Here is a 13,547-nt window from a genome sequence, read left to right as displayed (position 1 = left end):
GTACTGTCTGTTAGAAAAGAGATGGATTTGTGATGGACAGCTCTGGTATCTGGTAGCAGGGGCCACTCTGGAGCAGTGCCGGGACAAGGTCATCCAGTGCCCAGGGTGAAGATCCCAAATGGCAGACGTTTTCACTGGTGAAAACGCTGCACAGACAATCTTTAGATTGTGTGTACAGCATACTCTACTAAAAACATTTCTTGAGTCCTACTCTTAAACAGCAAATCAAAAACCACTGGTACTACACAATGTGCAATGACCCATAGCAAGCAATCAGAACTCCTTCTGTATACCATCTGATGCCAGTAAAATAAAATGTAATAGGTTGCTATTGGTTAGCATATGCAAAGACAAGAAGATGTCTTGGCAAGGGGTGAAGAACAAGACTGAGAGACATGTGCCCATGCTTGACTGTTGCTGGGACCTGCCATAGATGGCCCTGTAATTCACACAATGGACAGAAATGGTGCAGACGTTACTGGTTCCCTCCTCTCCATCTTATCAGTGAAAAGAGAGAAAAGTTAGCCACATAGCACAGATATTTTTGAAAAAAAAAAAAAAAAACACTCAGGAAATTTGTGTGCAAGCAATTAAAAAGCAATGATGTATCAACTGGTGCATACTAGTTTTACCCACCAATACAAAAAATAATTAAATACAAACATTTCATTATTGAACAGTTTTAGCCACAACAAAAATCAGTTTAGCAACAACTAGATATATACAGTATACTCAAAACCTTTAAAGCAGAATCTTGTGTTACTTTCTGAATAAAGAGCTACTGTCACCAGTCCATTTATTTCAACAATAAATAATGTGATGACAGCAGCCCCAGCACACCACAGCTGGCACTCAAGTGACATACTATAGTATTTCCTTTCACTCTTTCACAGCCTGCTACATAAACTGTCAAAATTCATCCAGTTCAGAAGGGAGCAGACAAATTTCGATCCATGTACTGGCAGGCTGGTTGTACAGAAGTTGATCTACCGATCAGCATCACCTCCTATAGCTGACAGCGTATTCTGATGACAGAAGTCTCTCCGCTGCCAGAACACAATTGCTGAGCGGGAGGGATTCCCCCATCCAACTCAAACATGTAGATGGAGGAAATGGGCCATGGATGATGACTAATGTATGGGCTGCCTTATGTAGGAAGGTGAGAGGAGGGGGTCAGTAATTACAGCACAGGTTTCCAGAAAAGAGCTATAACGTGCAAGGAACAAAAGGGCTGTGCTAGGTAATTGGCACTTCGTGGAGTAGTCCATTTATGTGTGATGGAGCTTTGGCCCCAAAAGCCACTGTGGGCAAAGCTTGACTCCAAGAGGAGGTTACTTACTTGATAAAATAAAAATTAAACAATTTGGCATGAGTAAAGAGATATTCTACTTAGACAGTTACTTACGATGGCAGTGCATCTTTTATCTTCATGTGTGAAATATCACTGTAAAGTGCAATGGACACTACTTCTTCCATTGGACAGATAAGACCATACTCCTCGCAGCCATTCTCAATGACCAGTGGATCAGATTTATGGGGATCAAACATCACATTGTTCGGTGTGACTATCATTACTCCACCAACAACACCCTGGAGAATCATGAAAAGCAGATTATTTCCTTTACCTTTGTAATCAGATTAAAGTGTTACTAAACCCAGGACCCTACATTCACTATATCTGGTCTCCCACACTACACAGAACATGGAAATGCAATTATTTTAGTAAATGTACACTGCTAAATACCTTTGCTCATCAGCAGAATTTAACAGTCTGACTTCTAAGGAGGAGTTTCTTTCTGCTGTAGGAGGATACAGGACCCCTGACCCTCTGTCTGGACAGTGTACACATGTACTCTCCCAAGAAAAAAAAAACCTCTCTAGCAATACACACAAAACTGAGCATGTGCAGAGTGACTCCACACGTTATGTCTTATCAGGAGATGAGGGGGACACTGGAAGGGGAGGATCAGAGAAGGCATGACCAAACACTTTTTTTTTTTTTTTTTTTTTTACACAATGCAAAGGATTAATCCCTTAGGTTCCACAGCGAGTATAATATAGAGATTTCAGCACTGTCACACTTTGAATGACAATTACTCAATCATGCAACATTGTACCCAAATAAATCTGCACCATTTTTTGAGACAGATCGAATGTTCTTTTGGAGGTATTTAAGCACCACTGGGTTTTTTCTTCTGTTTACTTTTTTTTTTTTTTTAGATACTGTGACTAGAGCAGTACAGAGTCACCATAGTGACATTATACTACTCTGGGGAGGTGGTCAGTATTATTTATTTTTACACTAACTACAGTGATGATCACTATAATAAGCAATCTCTAGTACTGTTCAAATGGGTTCATTCATGAAACCTTGCTTACTACTGTGATTGCTTACTGCTATCACATGTTACAGGTCCATTGCAATTGGCCGCTGTACCAGTGATCATTGTGACCAATTACAGAGATCACAATTGTACACACAGTGGCTATATTGATGACAATGGCAAAAATCTTCCAACAAGGCAGCTGTACAGAAGTCAATCTGTAGACTGACTTTTGTACAACCATCCTGCCTACACATGGATTGAAGTTTGGCCGATTCCTGCTGAACCAGCCGAATTTTGATCCATATATAGCCAGCATTACTCTTTCCTGCACTATCTAGTATTTAAGAGAAGGGAAGCATGTATCCAGCAGTACTGCCTGTGCATTAGGAAAAACTAAAGAGAAGAAAAATCCTAGTGCACGTGCTGTATAATTAGTGTGTTTTCAACAACAGTTGGCAATGATATATTGTTCCATTAAAAAACTATAATATAGAAAAAAAAATTATATCAAATCAATACAAAAGGCATTGCTGATTAGAATAGTAATTATTTCAGAATACTTAGAATATTACTGCATTAAACTGACAGCTTTGTCTGCCTTCTTGCAGAAGTAAAGCCAAGCTGTGCATACATAACTTTTAGATATATTCCACTTTAAACATATAGAATATATACATATATACTGCATATCCACCCTCAATTTCCACTCATCTGCTCGCATTTGGCAAGTGGAAATTACATGGGGCCGAGCAGGGCCAGGACTAGGGTGGTGGTGAGGGCAGTGACAAGCAGCAATCTCCCTGTATAGCTTTCAATTAAACAGCTAAAAGCCATGGAAGAAAGGAGAATCAGCTTCCAGCTGCTTCACTGAAAGCCATACAGGGAGATCATTGCTTGTCACTGCCCCCACCATCCCTGACTGTATATGGAATTTACCCGGTCTTTCTGCGCCCCCCCCCCCCCCCCATGTGCTCCTCAGTGCCCAGCCCCTCCCGACATCCCCTGCACCAATAGGAGAGCAGAGAGGCTGGATCTGCTCTGCTCACCCCTGTGCCACTGCAGCCCGTGCAGCTTCTAAGGGGATGTGTGGGCAGGAAATAGAATACAGACCAGCCAGCAGCCCTGTGATGACTGAGCCATGCGTGTCTGACACCTCTCCCTCCCCCCCCCCTTCACTCCCCTCCCTCCCTTCTCCCCTTCTTTATTTTTCCCTCCCTTCATCTCCCCTCCCTCCCTTCACTCCCCTCCCTTCATCTCCCCCCCCTTCTTTCTTTTTCCCTCCCTTCATTACCCCCCCCCCCCTCCCACCACTGACATACTGTGTGTAATTTTGTTTTTCTATTGATGTAAAGCACATAATTTTCCTTTTATGTTAACAGTGCTTTTTGTAATGATTGTTATAGTTGTTAATATTTCTTTTTATACCTTTATTCTGCATAAAACATTTAACAGTGGCATTTCATGAGATTTTACCAGGGCAGGTTTAGGGGCGGGGCAACTGGTGGGGAGTAACTCATATGGCCTGGCTAGTAGCTCAGGACTTGAAATTTTGAGCCCTGGTATATAGGAGAACATAATGTATAGAATACACGTTACAGTGTATGTAAACCCCAACAATATCCTCCTTTTATTTGCTCCCTTTTTTTATCATGTGTAAGGTCCTGTGCTCTCTGGCTTGGCTGACTGTCTGTTACATTGTTTCCAGTTTCCTGTGTCAACTACACCTTCCCCTATGGTGTAGAAAAGAGGCAAGGGAGCGGTGTTCTGTAGTCCTAGCACTTCCGGCCCTAGGGTGACAACGCTGAGTAAACATACAAAGTAAAATGAATGAGTTATCACGCTAGGACAGGAATCGCATTATGCGGTGAAAATAAAAGATTAAAAAAAAAAGAAACCTAATATGGCCATTTCATCTAAGGACTGGCACAAATCTCGCTAAAATTACCTTTCCATCTGTGATGTATCTACAATTCATTTTCAGAAACTTTACTTCTGTGGCCTCCTCTTCTTCTGATGTTGACGAGAAGACTCTTTCTATTGGTTTTGAGGCTTTTCTTGCCAAGTCTGCGTCCTTGAAATAAAACAAAAACAAATGGTGGTATGAAAATAATAAAAAGGAAAGTAAAGTGTACTTTCAGTGAACACATATGAGTTGAATTATTGCTGCAGTGTCATGCACACAGACTACACTAGGCCAGCCAACAATCAGAGGTTACCCATACATGCATGTCCGACACATTTCCCCCACCAGAAACTCCCGCACACATGCTGTGTGGGTAAATGATGATGCAATGAAGCATTGCGTTTACAAGAGTATGGCCGTGCACAACCATTCACTTGTAAGGTTGGCTGTACGCGGCAACTCCCCAGGAGCAGGACGCGCTACATTAGTGCCAATGTTTGTTTTACAGTACACGTCGAAATATTGTATTAGTATCAAGATTAGTTTATGTGCCTCTAATAATCCAGTTTTATTTTGCTGTTAGATGTTTGACTTCTCTGAGTTCATCAATAAGCTTTAATATTTGCCATCTACTGTCTGATCATAATGCCAGTAAGGGCACTCTCACTGGGCAAAGGAATGGCAGTTGGCACTTCATCCTCTGGTCAGGAAAACTAGGTTCCAGTAACAACATGAAGCTACTTTCAGGGCACACAGAGGAGAGCTTTCTGGATCAAATGAGATAGCAGACTTCTTGTGGTGTAGATTCATAGCAGTGCTTTTACTTCACTTACATTTTCCAAACAGCAGACGGGTTTGTTTTTAAGAAGAACTCCAGGCAATTTTTTTCTCCCACACAGTGAGGCTGTGCCCACACTGCATGGGTTAACCGCTCATTTTTGTTTAGGGGGATTTTAGAACAGAGATATACAGGTGCATCTCAATAAAAATTAGATCAAAAAGTTAATTTCAGATAATAAAAAAAAAAAAAAAAAAAAAAAAAAGTATATACATTCTATAGGTTCATTACACACAGAGTAATATATTTCAAGAATCTCTCTTTTAATTTTGATGAATATGACTTACAGGTAATGAAAACCCAAAATTCTGTATCTCAGAAAATTAGAATATTACAGAAGATCAATGAAAAAAAAGATTTTTTTTTTATTACAGAAATGTTGGCTTACTGAAAGGTATGTCCATGTACAGTATAGCATGCACTCAATACTTGGTTGGGGCTCCTCTTGCATGAAATGCTGCATCAATGTAGTGTGGCATGGAGGTGATCAGCCTTTGGCACTGCTGAGGTGTTATGGAAGCCCAGGATGCTTTTCCTTGGCCTAGGCAAGACGGAATTTGAGAGTTGTAACCCATGTCCTGGATACATCTGTGTGTGGTGGCTCTTGAAGCACTGGCACCAGCCGTAGTCCACTCCTTGTGAATCTCCCCCAAATTCTTGAGTGGCCTTTGCTGCACGATCTTCTCAAGGCTGTAGTTATCCCTGTTCTTTGGGCACCTTTTTCTACCACACTTTTTCCGTCCACTCAACTTTCCATTAACCTCTTCCATACCGGGCACTTTTACCCCCTTCCTGCCCAGGCCAATTTTCAGGTTTCAGCGCTCTCACACTTTGAATGACAATTGCGCGGTCGGTCATACAACACTGTACTCAAACTAAAATGTTATAATTTTCTTCACACAACTAGAGCTTTCTTTTGGTGGTATTTAATCACCACTGGGGTTTTTATTTTTTGCTAAATTAACAAAAAAAGACCGAAAATTTTGAAAAAAAAAACCATCTTTTTCTTTGTTTCTGTTATAAAAGTTTACAAATAAATAATTGTTCTTCATAAATTTAGGCCAAGATGTATTCTGCTACATATCTTTGGTGAAAATAACCCAAATTAGGATGTATTTTTTAGTCTGTAAAAAAGTTATAGAGTTCACAAACTAAGGTATAGATCTGAATAATGATCAATCCTGAAGTACTGACGGCCAATCTAATTTCTTGAGGTCCAAGAATGTCAGAACAGTACAGCTATCCCCCAAATGACCCCTTTTTGCAGAGTAGACAGCCCGACGTACTTCATAAGAGGCATGTCGAGTGTTTTGAAGTTGTATTTTTTTGTCATAATTTTTCGGAAAATTAAACTATTTTCACAATTTTTTTTTTTTTACATATTGTTACCAGTGCAGTACAGCATCATCATAACTTGCATGGCGGTGATCAGGGACACTGACTGGTGACAGTATTAAAAAAATTATTTTTTTAAATGGTTTTTAATTTTTTATTAAATGTTTTTTTTTTTTTTTTTTAAGACAGTGGTTCTCAACTATCCTAATGCCGTGACCCTTTAATACAGTTCATGTTGTGGTGACCCCCAACCATAAAATGATTTACCCTGTAATTAAAATTCATGAGTGTCGTTTTACCTCCAATGCTGCTGCTTTCTACACAGCAGCTGCTTTTTACACATCGGAAATGTGTTTTCTGATGGTCTTAGGGGACCCCTGTGAAAGGGTCGTTCGACCCCCAAAGGGGTCGCGACCCACAGGTTGAGAACCACTGTTTTAAGATTTTGTTTTCATATTTCACTATGACCAAAGTAGTACAATATTAACATAGTAACATTGTACTACTTTGGGGAAGTGATCAGTATTTTTTTTTTTTTCACACAATTTGCTTATAGCAAAGAATTACTTTGCTATAAGCAAGCATTTACCTGAATGACATCGATTCATTCAGGGTTTTTTTTTGGCTAATCACATGACACAGCTGGGCTGTGATTTGCCCAGCTTGTGCATGTGATCGCTGTGACCATTCACAGCTAGACACACTAGTATACAATGGATGGCATAAATGAAGCCATCCATTGTATACAACTGTCATGTGACCTGCTGTGATTGGTCACAGCAGGTCACATGGTACCGGCAACAGGGCCGGTACTCAGATCTGTCATCGGCCGTGTCCGAGGTACACGTCCGGTGACAGATCACGCCGCTGCTCGGCTCTGCAGGCGTGCAAACTGCGCATGCCCCAAAGGATGCCATATGGCGTCCACCCGGAAAGGAGAGTGTTTTTGCCGGCTGCCATTCGGGTAGAGGTTAATATGCTTGAATACAGCACTCTGAACAGCAAACTTCTTTAGCAATTACCTTTTGTGACTTACCCTCCTTGTGTTGGGTGTCAATGACTGTTTTCTGGACAACTGTCAAAATCAGCAGTCTTCCCCATGATTGTGTATCCTACTGAACCAGACTGAGAGACCATTTAAAGGCTCAGGAACCCTTTGCAGGTGTTTTCAGTTATAGAATGCATCTACAATATTGAACTTTTTCACATAATTCTAATTTTCAGAGATGCTGAATTTTGAGTTTTCACTAGCTGTAAGCCATAATCATCAAAATTAAGACAGAAATGCTTGAAATATATAACTCTGTGTGTAATGAATCTACCAGTATATAATATATGAGTTTCACTTTTGAAAAGAATTACTGAAGTAAATTCACTTTTTGGTGATATTTTAATTTATTGAGATGTACCTGTACTTACCTAATCCACCGCTCCTCCGAGCACACTGCATTGGAGAAAAAACAAATTCATGGAGATCTTCTTTCTGTAAAATCTTGTAGTTCCACTGCTAAACCATTTTAAATAATTGCGGTATAGCCTAGCCTTATCATGTCAATGTGCCCCTGATTATGCTACACTTTCATTTCCTTTCTATGGCTAAAACTTTTTCATCATTTCACACGGTTTTTGTTCTGAATCCTTAGAGGATAGGTTCACCTTTGGGAACATTTTACATGTTCCACCCATTTTTAGGGTCGAACATGTAACATGTTCCCAATGCTGCAGCCGCCGCCCCCCCATGACAGCAGTGTGGGGAGAAGTTATTTTTGAACAGAGCTCTGCCCACACGGCCGCATCATTCGTTCACAGTGTTCTGTGAATTAATGAACTAGAAGTCCCGACAGCTTTAGCGGATGTCAGCTTCTAGTTCTCAATGAAACACAGCAGATATACTGACAGACCAGCATGGCACCAGCGATCTGCAACCAAAAATAATAAATGCACATTTATTTACCTGCAAAAAAATATGTAGTTATTTTTGCCTAAAAGGTGAACGTAAAGAATATGTAAACCCAACATTTCATATTCCTAATTCGTGTCTGCTGTACCATGTACTTGTATGAAAAATTATCCTGCTTGCTTTGTATTGCTTCCTTCGTGTGAAATTCCTGACAGTCCCTCTGCTTTCCTATTAGAAAATGACCACACTAAGCAGGAGAGCACAGCGTTGTCAGTTTTCTAGCTGTGCTGGGATCCCAGCTTGCTCTCTTCCAATGACCAGATTGATGCTGACATGCCCCCCCTTGCAAGCCATTCACTGGGAAAATCAGTGTACTGCTGTTTCTTCTACATGAGATCCCCATGCAGCTAACAACATGTGATCACTTCTAAAGAAAAAAAAAGAAAAAAAAAAAAAAGAAGGGGGACAAAAAGAATAAAAAGTATTTAGAATATTTTTTATGTCTATATACAAATGTTTTGCATTTCATTTCTATTTTAAACTGAACGGGTTGTTTTACAAGGTGAGGGTTTACATCATATTTAAGTAAAATCTTGTAAAACTTTTAAAAAACATTCAAAATACTTCATGTACAAGCTAACTTCATCAAGTCAATGTGCCCCTGATTACACCACTCTTACTTTGTTTCAGTGGTTAAAACCTTTTCATCATTTCACACTTAAGTGGAGCATTTCATGTAGAAATTCCATTACTCACCAGAAGTTTATCATACTCTGCATCTGATGACACAGGAGAAGTGAGAACACCAGAATTGGATTCTTTTACACTGGCATAGGGTTCACAGATTGGTACATACAGCACCTGAGAGAAAACATAGGAATATTACTTACTACTAAAGTCTGATACATACAAAGAAGATTAAAAAGCTAAAAAGTGTCTCTGTATGAATGTATAAAAAAGCACTACACTATGGGGGAGATTTACAAAACCTGGAGACCTCAGAATCTGGTGCATAGCAGCCAATCAGATTCAAACTTTAGCTTGTACAATTAAGCTTTGACAATAAAAGTTGGTAGCTGATTGGTTTCTACACAGAGCTGCACCAGATTTTGCACTCTCCAGTTTTAGTAAATCTCCCCATATAAAACACACTCAGAGGCACAGCAGCAATAGTTTTATAGTGCTCGGTCAGACATTGCAATTTCAGGTGCGATTTGGGAATTGAAATCGCATCTAATGAATGTGAATGTTAGTGTTTTAACATTTGCGATTTGCTGCAGCACGATTTCCAAAAGTACTTTATATTCTATGTATGTGAAATCACAACAAAACTGTAGGAAAAAAAATAAATAAAATCGCACTGCAAAGTGCAAAAAATAGTTGAAAATCTTCACAAGTAGCAATAAAGTCTTCAGAAATTGCACAAAAATCACTCGATTTAAATTGCAGCGGTGTGACCAGTGACTCAGGGGTTTATTATAGGTTTCACTTTCCCCCAAGATTCAAACATTTTCCTAATTGGAGTCAACTAGAAAAATGTGTGAATTGTAGAGGACAGTTGTGTGGCTCGTGTGTGGAAACATTTATAAATGAACGCTTTCATGCACCCTTTTGATAACCCTTGCTAAAACCAATTCAGAGGTCAATGGGAAAATTCCCTTCTACATTGGTAGTCAATAGGAAGGATGCAACCATTACAGTGATAGCCAGAATGCCACCCTTACAAACAGTTAAAAATAATTGGTGTCATTCTGCTGGCTTTGCCAAGTGACATTTGCCAGGGAAGTATGCAGGCACCATCAGATGGAACGTCAACCAGCCATGGTTCAAGGACCCCTAGCAACCTCCAGAGAAAACCCTAGGGTTCCATGGGACCCTGGGACAATTACTGATTTAGCAGCAGTGGTTTTGGTGTGGTTTCTTAGGTGTACTAAAAGACAAGTTTGGAAAAACTCACATTTCATATCACAGATTTGCCTTTAAGGCCACGTCCACTGAAAAACAGATAGTTCAGTTATCAGTGGAACTTCCAAGCCTTGTCTTCTGGTAACAATCTCATTCATGTTGCATTCCTAGTAATACAAATGAAGAATTTACCAGGGAAAGGGGAGGCATGATGGCCTTAAAGGGCCATTCCAACCAAAAGCTCTTTTGGTTTAAGTTAGATATTCTTGGATGAATCACTACATTCTATGTCTTCGTGATTTAAATCACAAATCGTCTAGTCAAATTTCTACCCATTACTGCCAGCGAGTCATTTCTCCACATACAGAAAGAAGAGCTTTAACCCTGCTACTGTAAACTTAGTTAAAAACAATGCTAGTCAGCACAGGTTTCCTTTAGGGCTCATGCACACCAGAACGCATTGTGGGAAAACCATGCCCTGTGCACGTTTCCTGCACCGCATTCAAAACGCACTTGGTGTGTGATCTGCTGTGGTTGTCAATGTATTCCTAACGACACCCCAAAGGCAGATTGCAAATGCAGTGCGGTTGCCTGCACCATATCGCATGGTACTGCAGTACCATGCACTCTACTTTTGATGCGAACCAGTGCAATTTCAGCCCATTCAAAATGAAGGAGGTGAAAACTGCACCACACTGAATCGCACAGAAATCCTGTGTAAGCTCCAACATAGGGTTTAATTTCCTATGTTCCAATAAAAGAAAGGCAAAGGCAAGAGTCAGTGGATGGAAAAGATGACCCAACAAGAGAACCTGTCATATTGTAATAAATGTGAGGTGACAGCCGCTCTTACCCTCTAGCATCCATAAATACACACACACACACACAAACGTCCCCCCAAACCCCCACCCCGGGTAGACTGTTCTTCCTTTTCCTAATTGAAAACCTGACTAATTTGGCCATAATAGGCCTGTAAATGACCTTGTGGATTCTGCAAAGTCAACAATTTGTAGAATTTAGCAAAACTGGAACAGATAAAATGATAAAATCTAAAGCAGCTGTGCATGGCATGACTTGGAACCAACATCTCACCGACTACTGTTGCCTAGTAAAGTATATTGACGGAGATTGTAAAGCCTCTAAAATCAGCTGGATACTCAAATGAAAAAACACTAAACAGCAAAATCTACAGAACATAATTGCTACATATGAATGGAGAATTATTCTGCAGATATGAATACAAACAATGCAGCGGTAGAAAGAATAGAACAGTTTACCTGTCCTGGCAAAATCATGTGACTGAACAGCTTGTTAATTTCCACAAGTTTATTGGGAGTAATGTTAAATTTCAGTGCAATGCTGTTTAGGGTATCTGTACTTGTTGCCTAGAAAGAAAAAACACAAAACAAATACATTTTGATATACAAACAAAAAAATATTATATATTTATTTATTATATACAGCGCCCTGAAAGTATTCATACCCCTTGCAGTTTTCCACATTTTGTCATGTTACAACCAAAAATGTAAATATATTTTATTAGGATTTTATGTGATAGACCAAACACAAAGTGGCACATAATTGTGAAGTAGAAGGAAAATGATAAATGGTTTTCAAATTTTTTTACAAATAAATGTGAAAAGTGTGGCGTGCATTTGTATTCAGCACCCGAGTCAATACTTTGTAGAAACACCTTTTGCTGCAATTACAGCTGCAAAAGTCTTTGGGGATGTCTGTACCAACTTTGTACATCTAGAGAGACATTTTTGCCCATTCTTCTTTCCAAAATAGCTCAAGCTCTGTCAGATTGGATGGAGATCATCTGTGAACAGCAATTTTCAAGTTTTTACCACAGATTCTCAATTGGATTTAGGTCTGGACTTTGACTGGGCCATTCTAACACATGAATATGCTTTGCTCTAAACCATTCCATTGTAGCTATGGCTATATTTTTAGGGTCGTTGTCCTGCTGCAAGGTGAACCTCCTCCCGAGTCTCAAGTCTTTTGCAGACTAACAGGTTTTCTTCTAAGATTGCCCTGTATTTGGCTCCATCCATCTTCCCATCAACTCTGACCAGCTTTCCCTGTTCCTGCTGAAGAAAAGCATCCCCAGAACATGATGCTTCCCACACCACATTTCACGGTGGGGATGGTGTGTTAAGGGTGATGTGCAGGGTTAGTTTTCCACCAGACAAGGTTTTGCTTTTAGGCCAAAAAGTTAAATTTTGGTTTCATATGACCAGAGCACCTTCTTCCACATGTTTGCTGTGTCCCCCACATGGCTTCTCACAAACTGCAAACAGGACTTCCTATGGCTTTCAACAATGGCTTTCTTCCTGCCGCTCTTTCATAAAGGCCAGATTTGTGGAGTGCATGACTAATAGTTGTCCTGTGGACAGATTCTCCCACCTGAGATGTGGATCTCTGCATTTCCTCCAGAGTTACTATGAGCCTCTTGGCTGCTTCTCTGAGTAACACCCAGCCTGTCAGTTTAGGTGGACGGCCATATCTTGGTAGGTTTGCAGTTGTGCCATACTCTCCATTTTCAAATGATGGACTGAACAGTGCTCCATGAGTTGTTCAAGCTTAAGATTTTTTTTTTTACAAACCTAACCCTGCTTTAAAAGGATGAGTTCACCTTTGGAACATGTTCCACCCGTTTTTTTCCCATAGCTGCAGCCACTCCCGCCCGCTGCACTCCTCCCCCCCCCCCCCCCTCCTGGCAGATCGTACGGAGAAACATCTCCCCGTACTACCTGTCAAATTTGAAAACAGCATGGCTGTGCTGGGATCTGCCCACACGGCCATGTCATTCATTCATGGACTTCTCTGAATAAATTAACTGCAAGTTCTGACAGCCTTGCAGCTGTGCGATTTTAGTTTTCAATGAATGACCATGGCGCTGTGGAGCATCGTGGTAGTTCATTAAAGCTTCCTGTCAGTATATCCGCTTGACCGTACACCCCGTACGGCAAGCATATACTCTGCAGGAGACCTGCATGGCATCACCTACTTTACCTGCAAACAAATGCATTTATTATTTTTGCCCAAAAGGTGAACTTATCCTTTAAGCTTCTCCACAACTTTATCCCTGACCTGTCTGGCATGTTCCTTCGCCTTCACGATGCTGTTTGTTCACAATGTTCTCTAACAAACCACTGTGGGCTTCATAGAACAGCTGTATTTATACTGAGATTAAAATTACACACAGGTGGACTCTATTTACTAATTAGGTGACTTCTGGAGGCTATTGGTTCCAATAGATTTTACTTAGGGGTATCAGAGTAAAGGGGGCTGAATACAAATGCACACCACACTTTTCAGATATTTGTAAAAAAA

General features: G+C 40.3%; 1 protein-coding gene across 2 annotated transcripts in view; it reads right to left on the bottom strand.

Moving 5' to 3' along the window:
• The window catches only part of NCOA7 (nuclear receptor coactivator 7), a 246,793-nt gene that overhangs the window by 77,564 nt on the left and 155,682 nt on the right, over positions 1 to 13,547 (bottom strand). For both annotated transcript variants that reach the window (XM_089686445.1, XM_089686446.1), the window contains exons 5-8: positions 11,486 to 11,593; positions 9,060 to 9,164; positions 4,273 to 4,398; positions 1,406 to 1,590 (exon numbers count right to left, since the gene is read on the bottom strand). In XM_089686445.1, the coding sequence (XP_089542571.1) occupies positions 1,406 to 1,590; positions 4,273 to 4,398; positions 9,060 to 9,164; positions 11,486 to 11,593 (524 nt within the window). The remainder of the gene's footprint in view (positions 1 to 1,405; positions 1,591 to 4,272; positions 4,399 to 9,059; positions 9,165 to 11,485; positions 11,594 to 13,547) is intronic.

The sequence above is a fragment of the Staurois parvus genome, unplaced genomic scaffold, assembly GCF_062004578.1.
Source record: "Staurois parvus isolate SC_StPar_1 unplaced genomic scaffold, SC_StPar_1.0 ptg000397l, whole genome shotgun sequence".
NCBI classification, from domain to species: domain Eukaryota; kingdom Metazoa; phylum Chordata; class Amphibia; order Anura; family Ranidae; genus Staurois; species Staurois parvus.
This window is presented reverse-complemented; position numbering and strand designations above follow the sequence as displayed.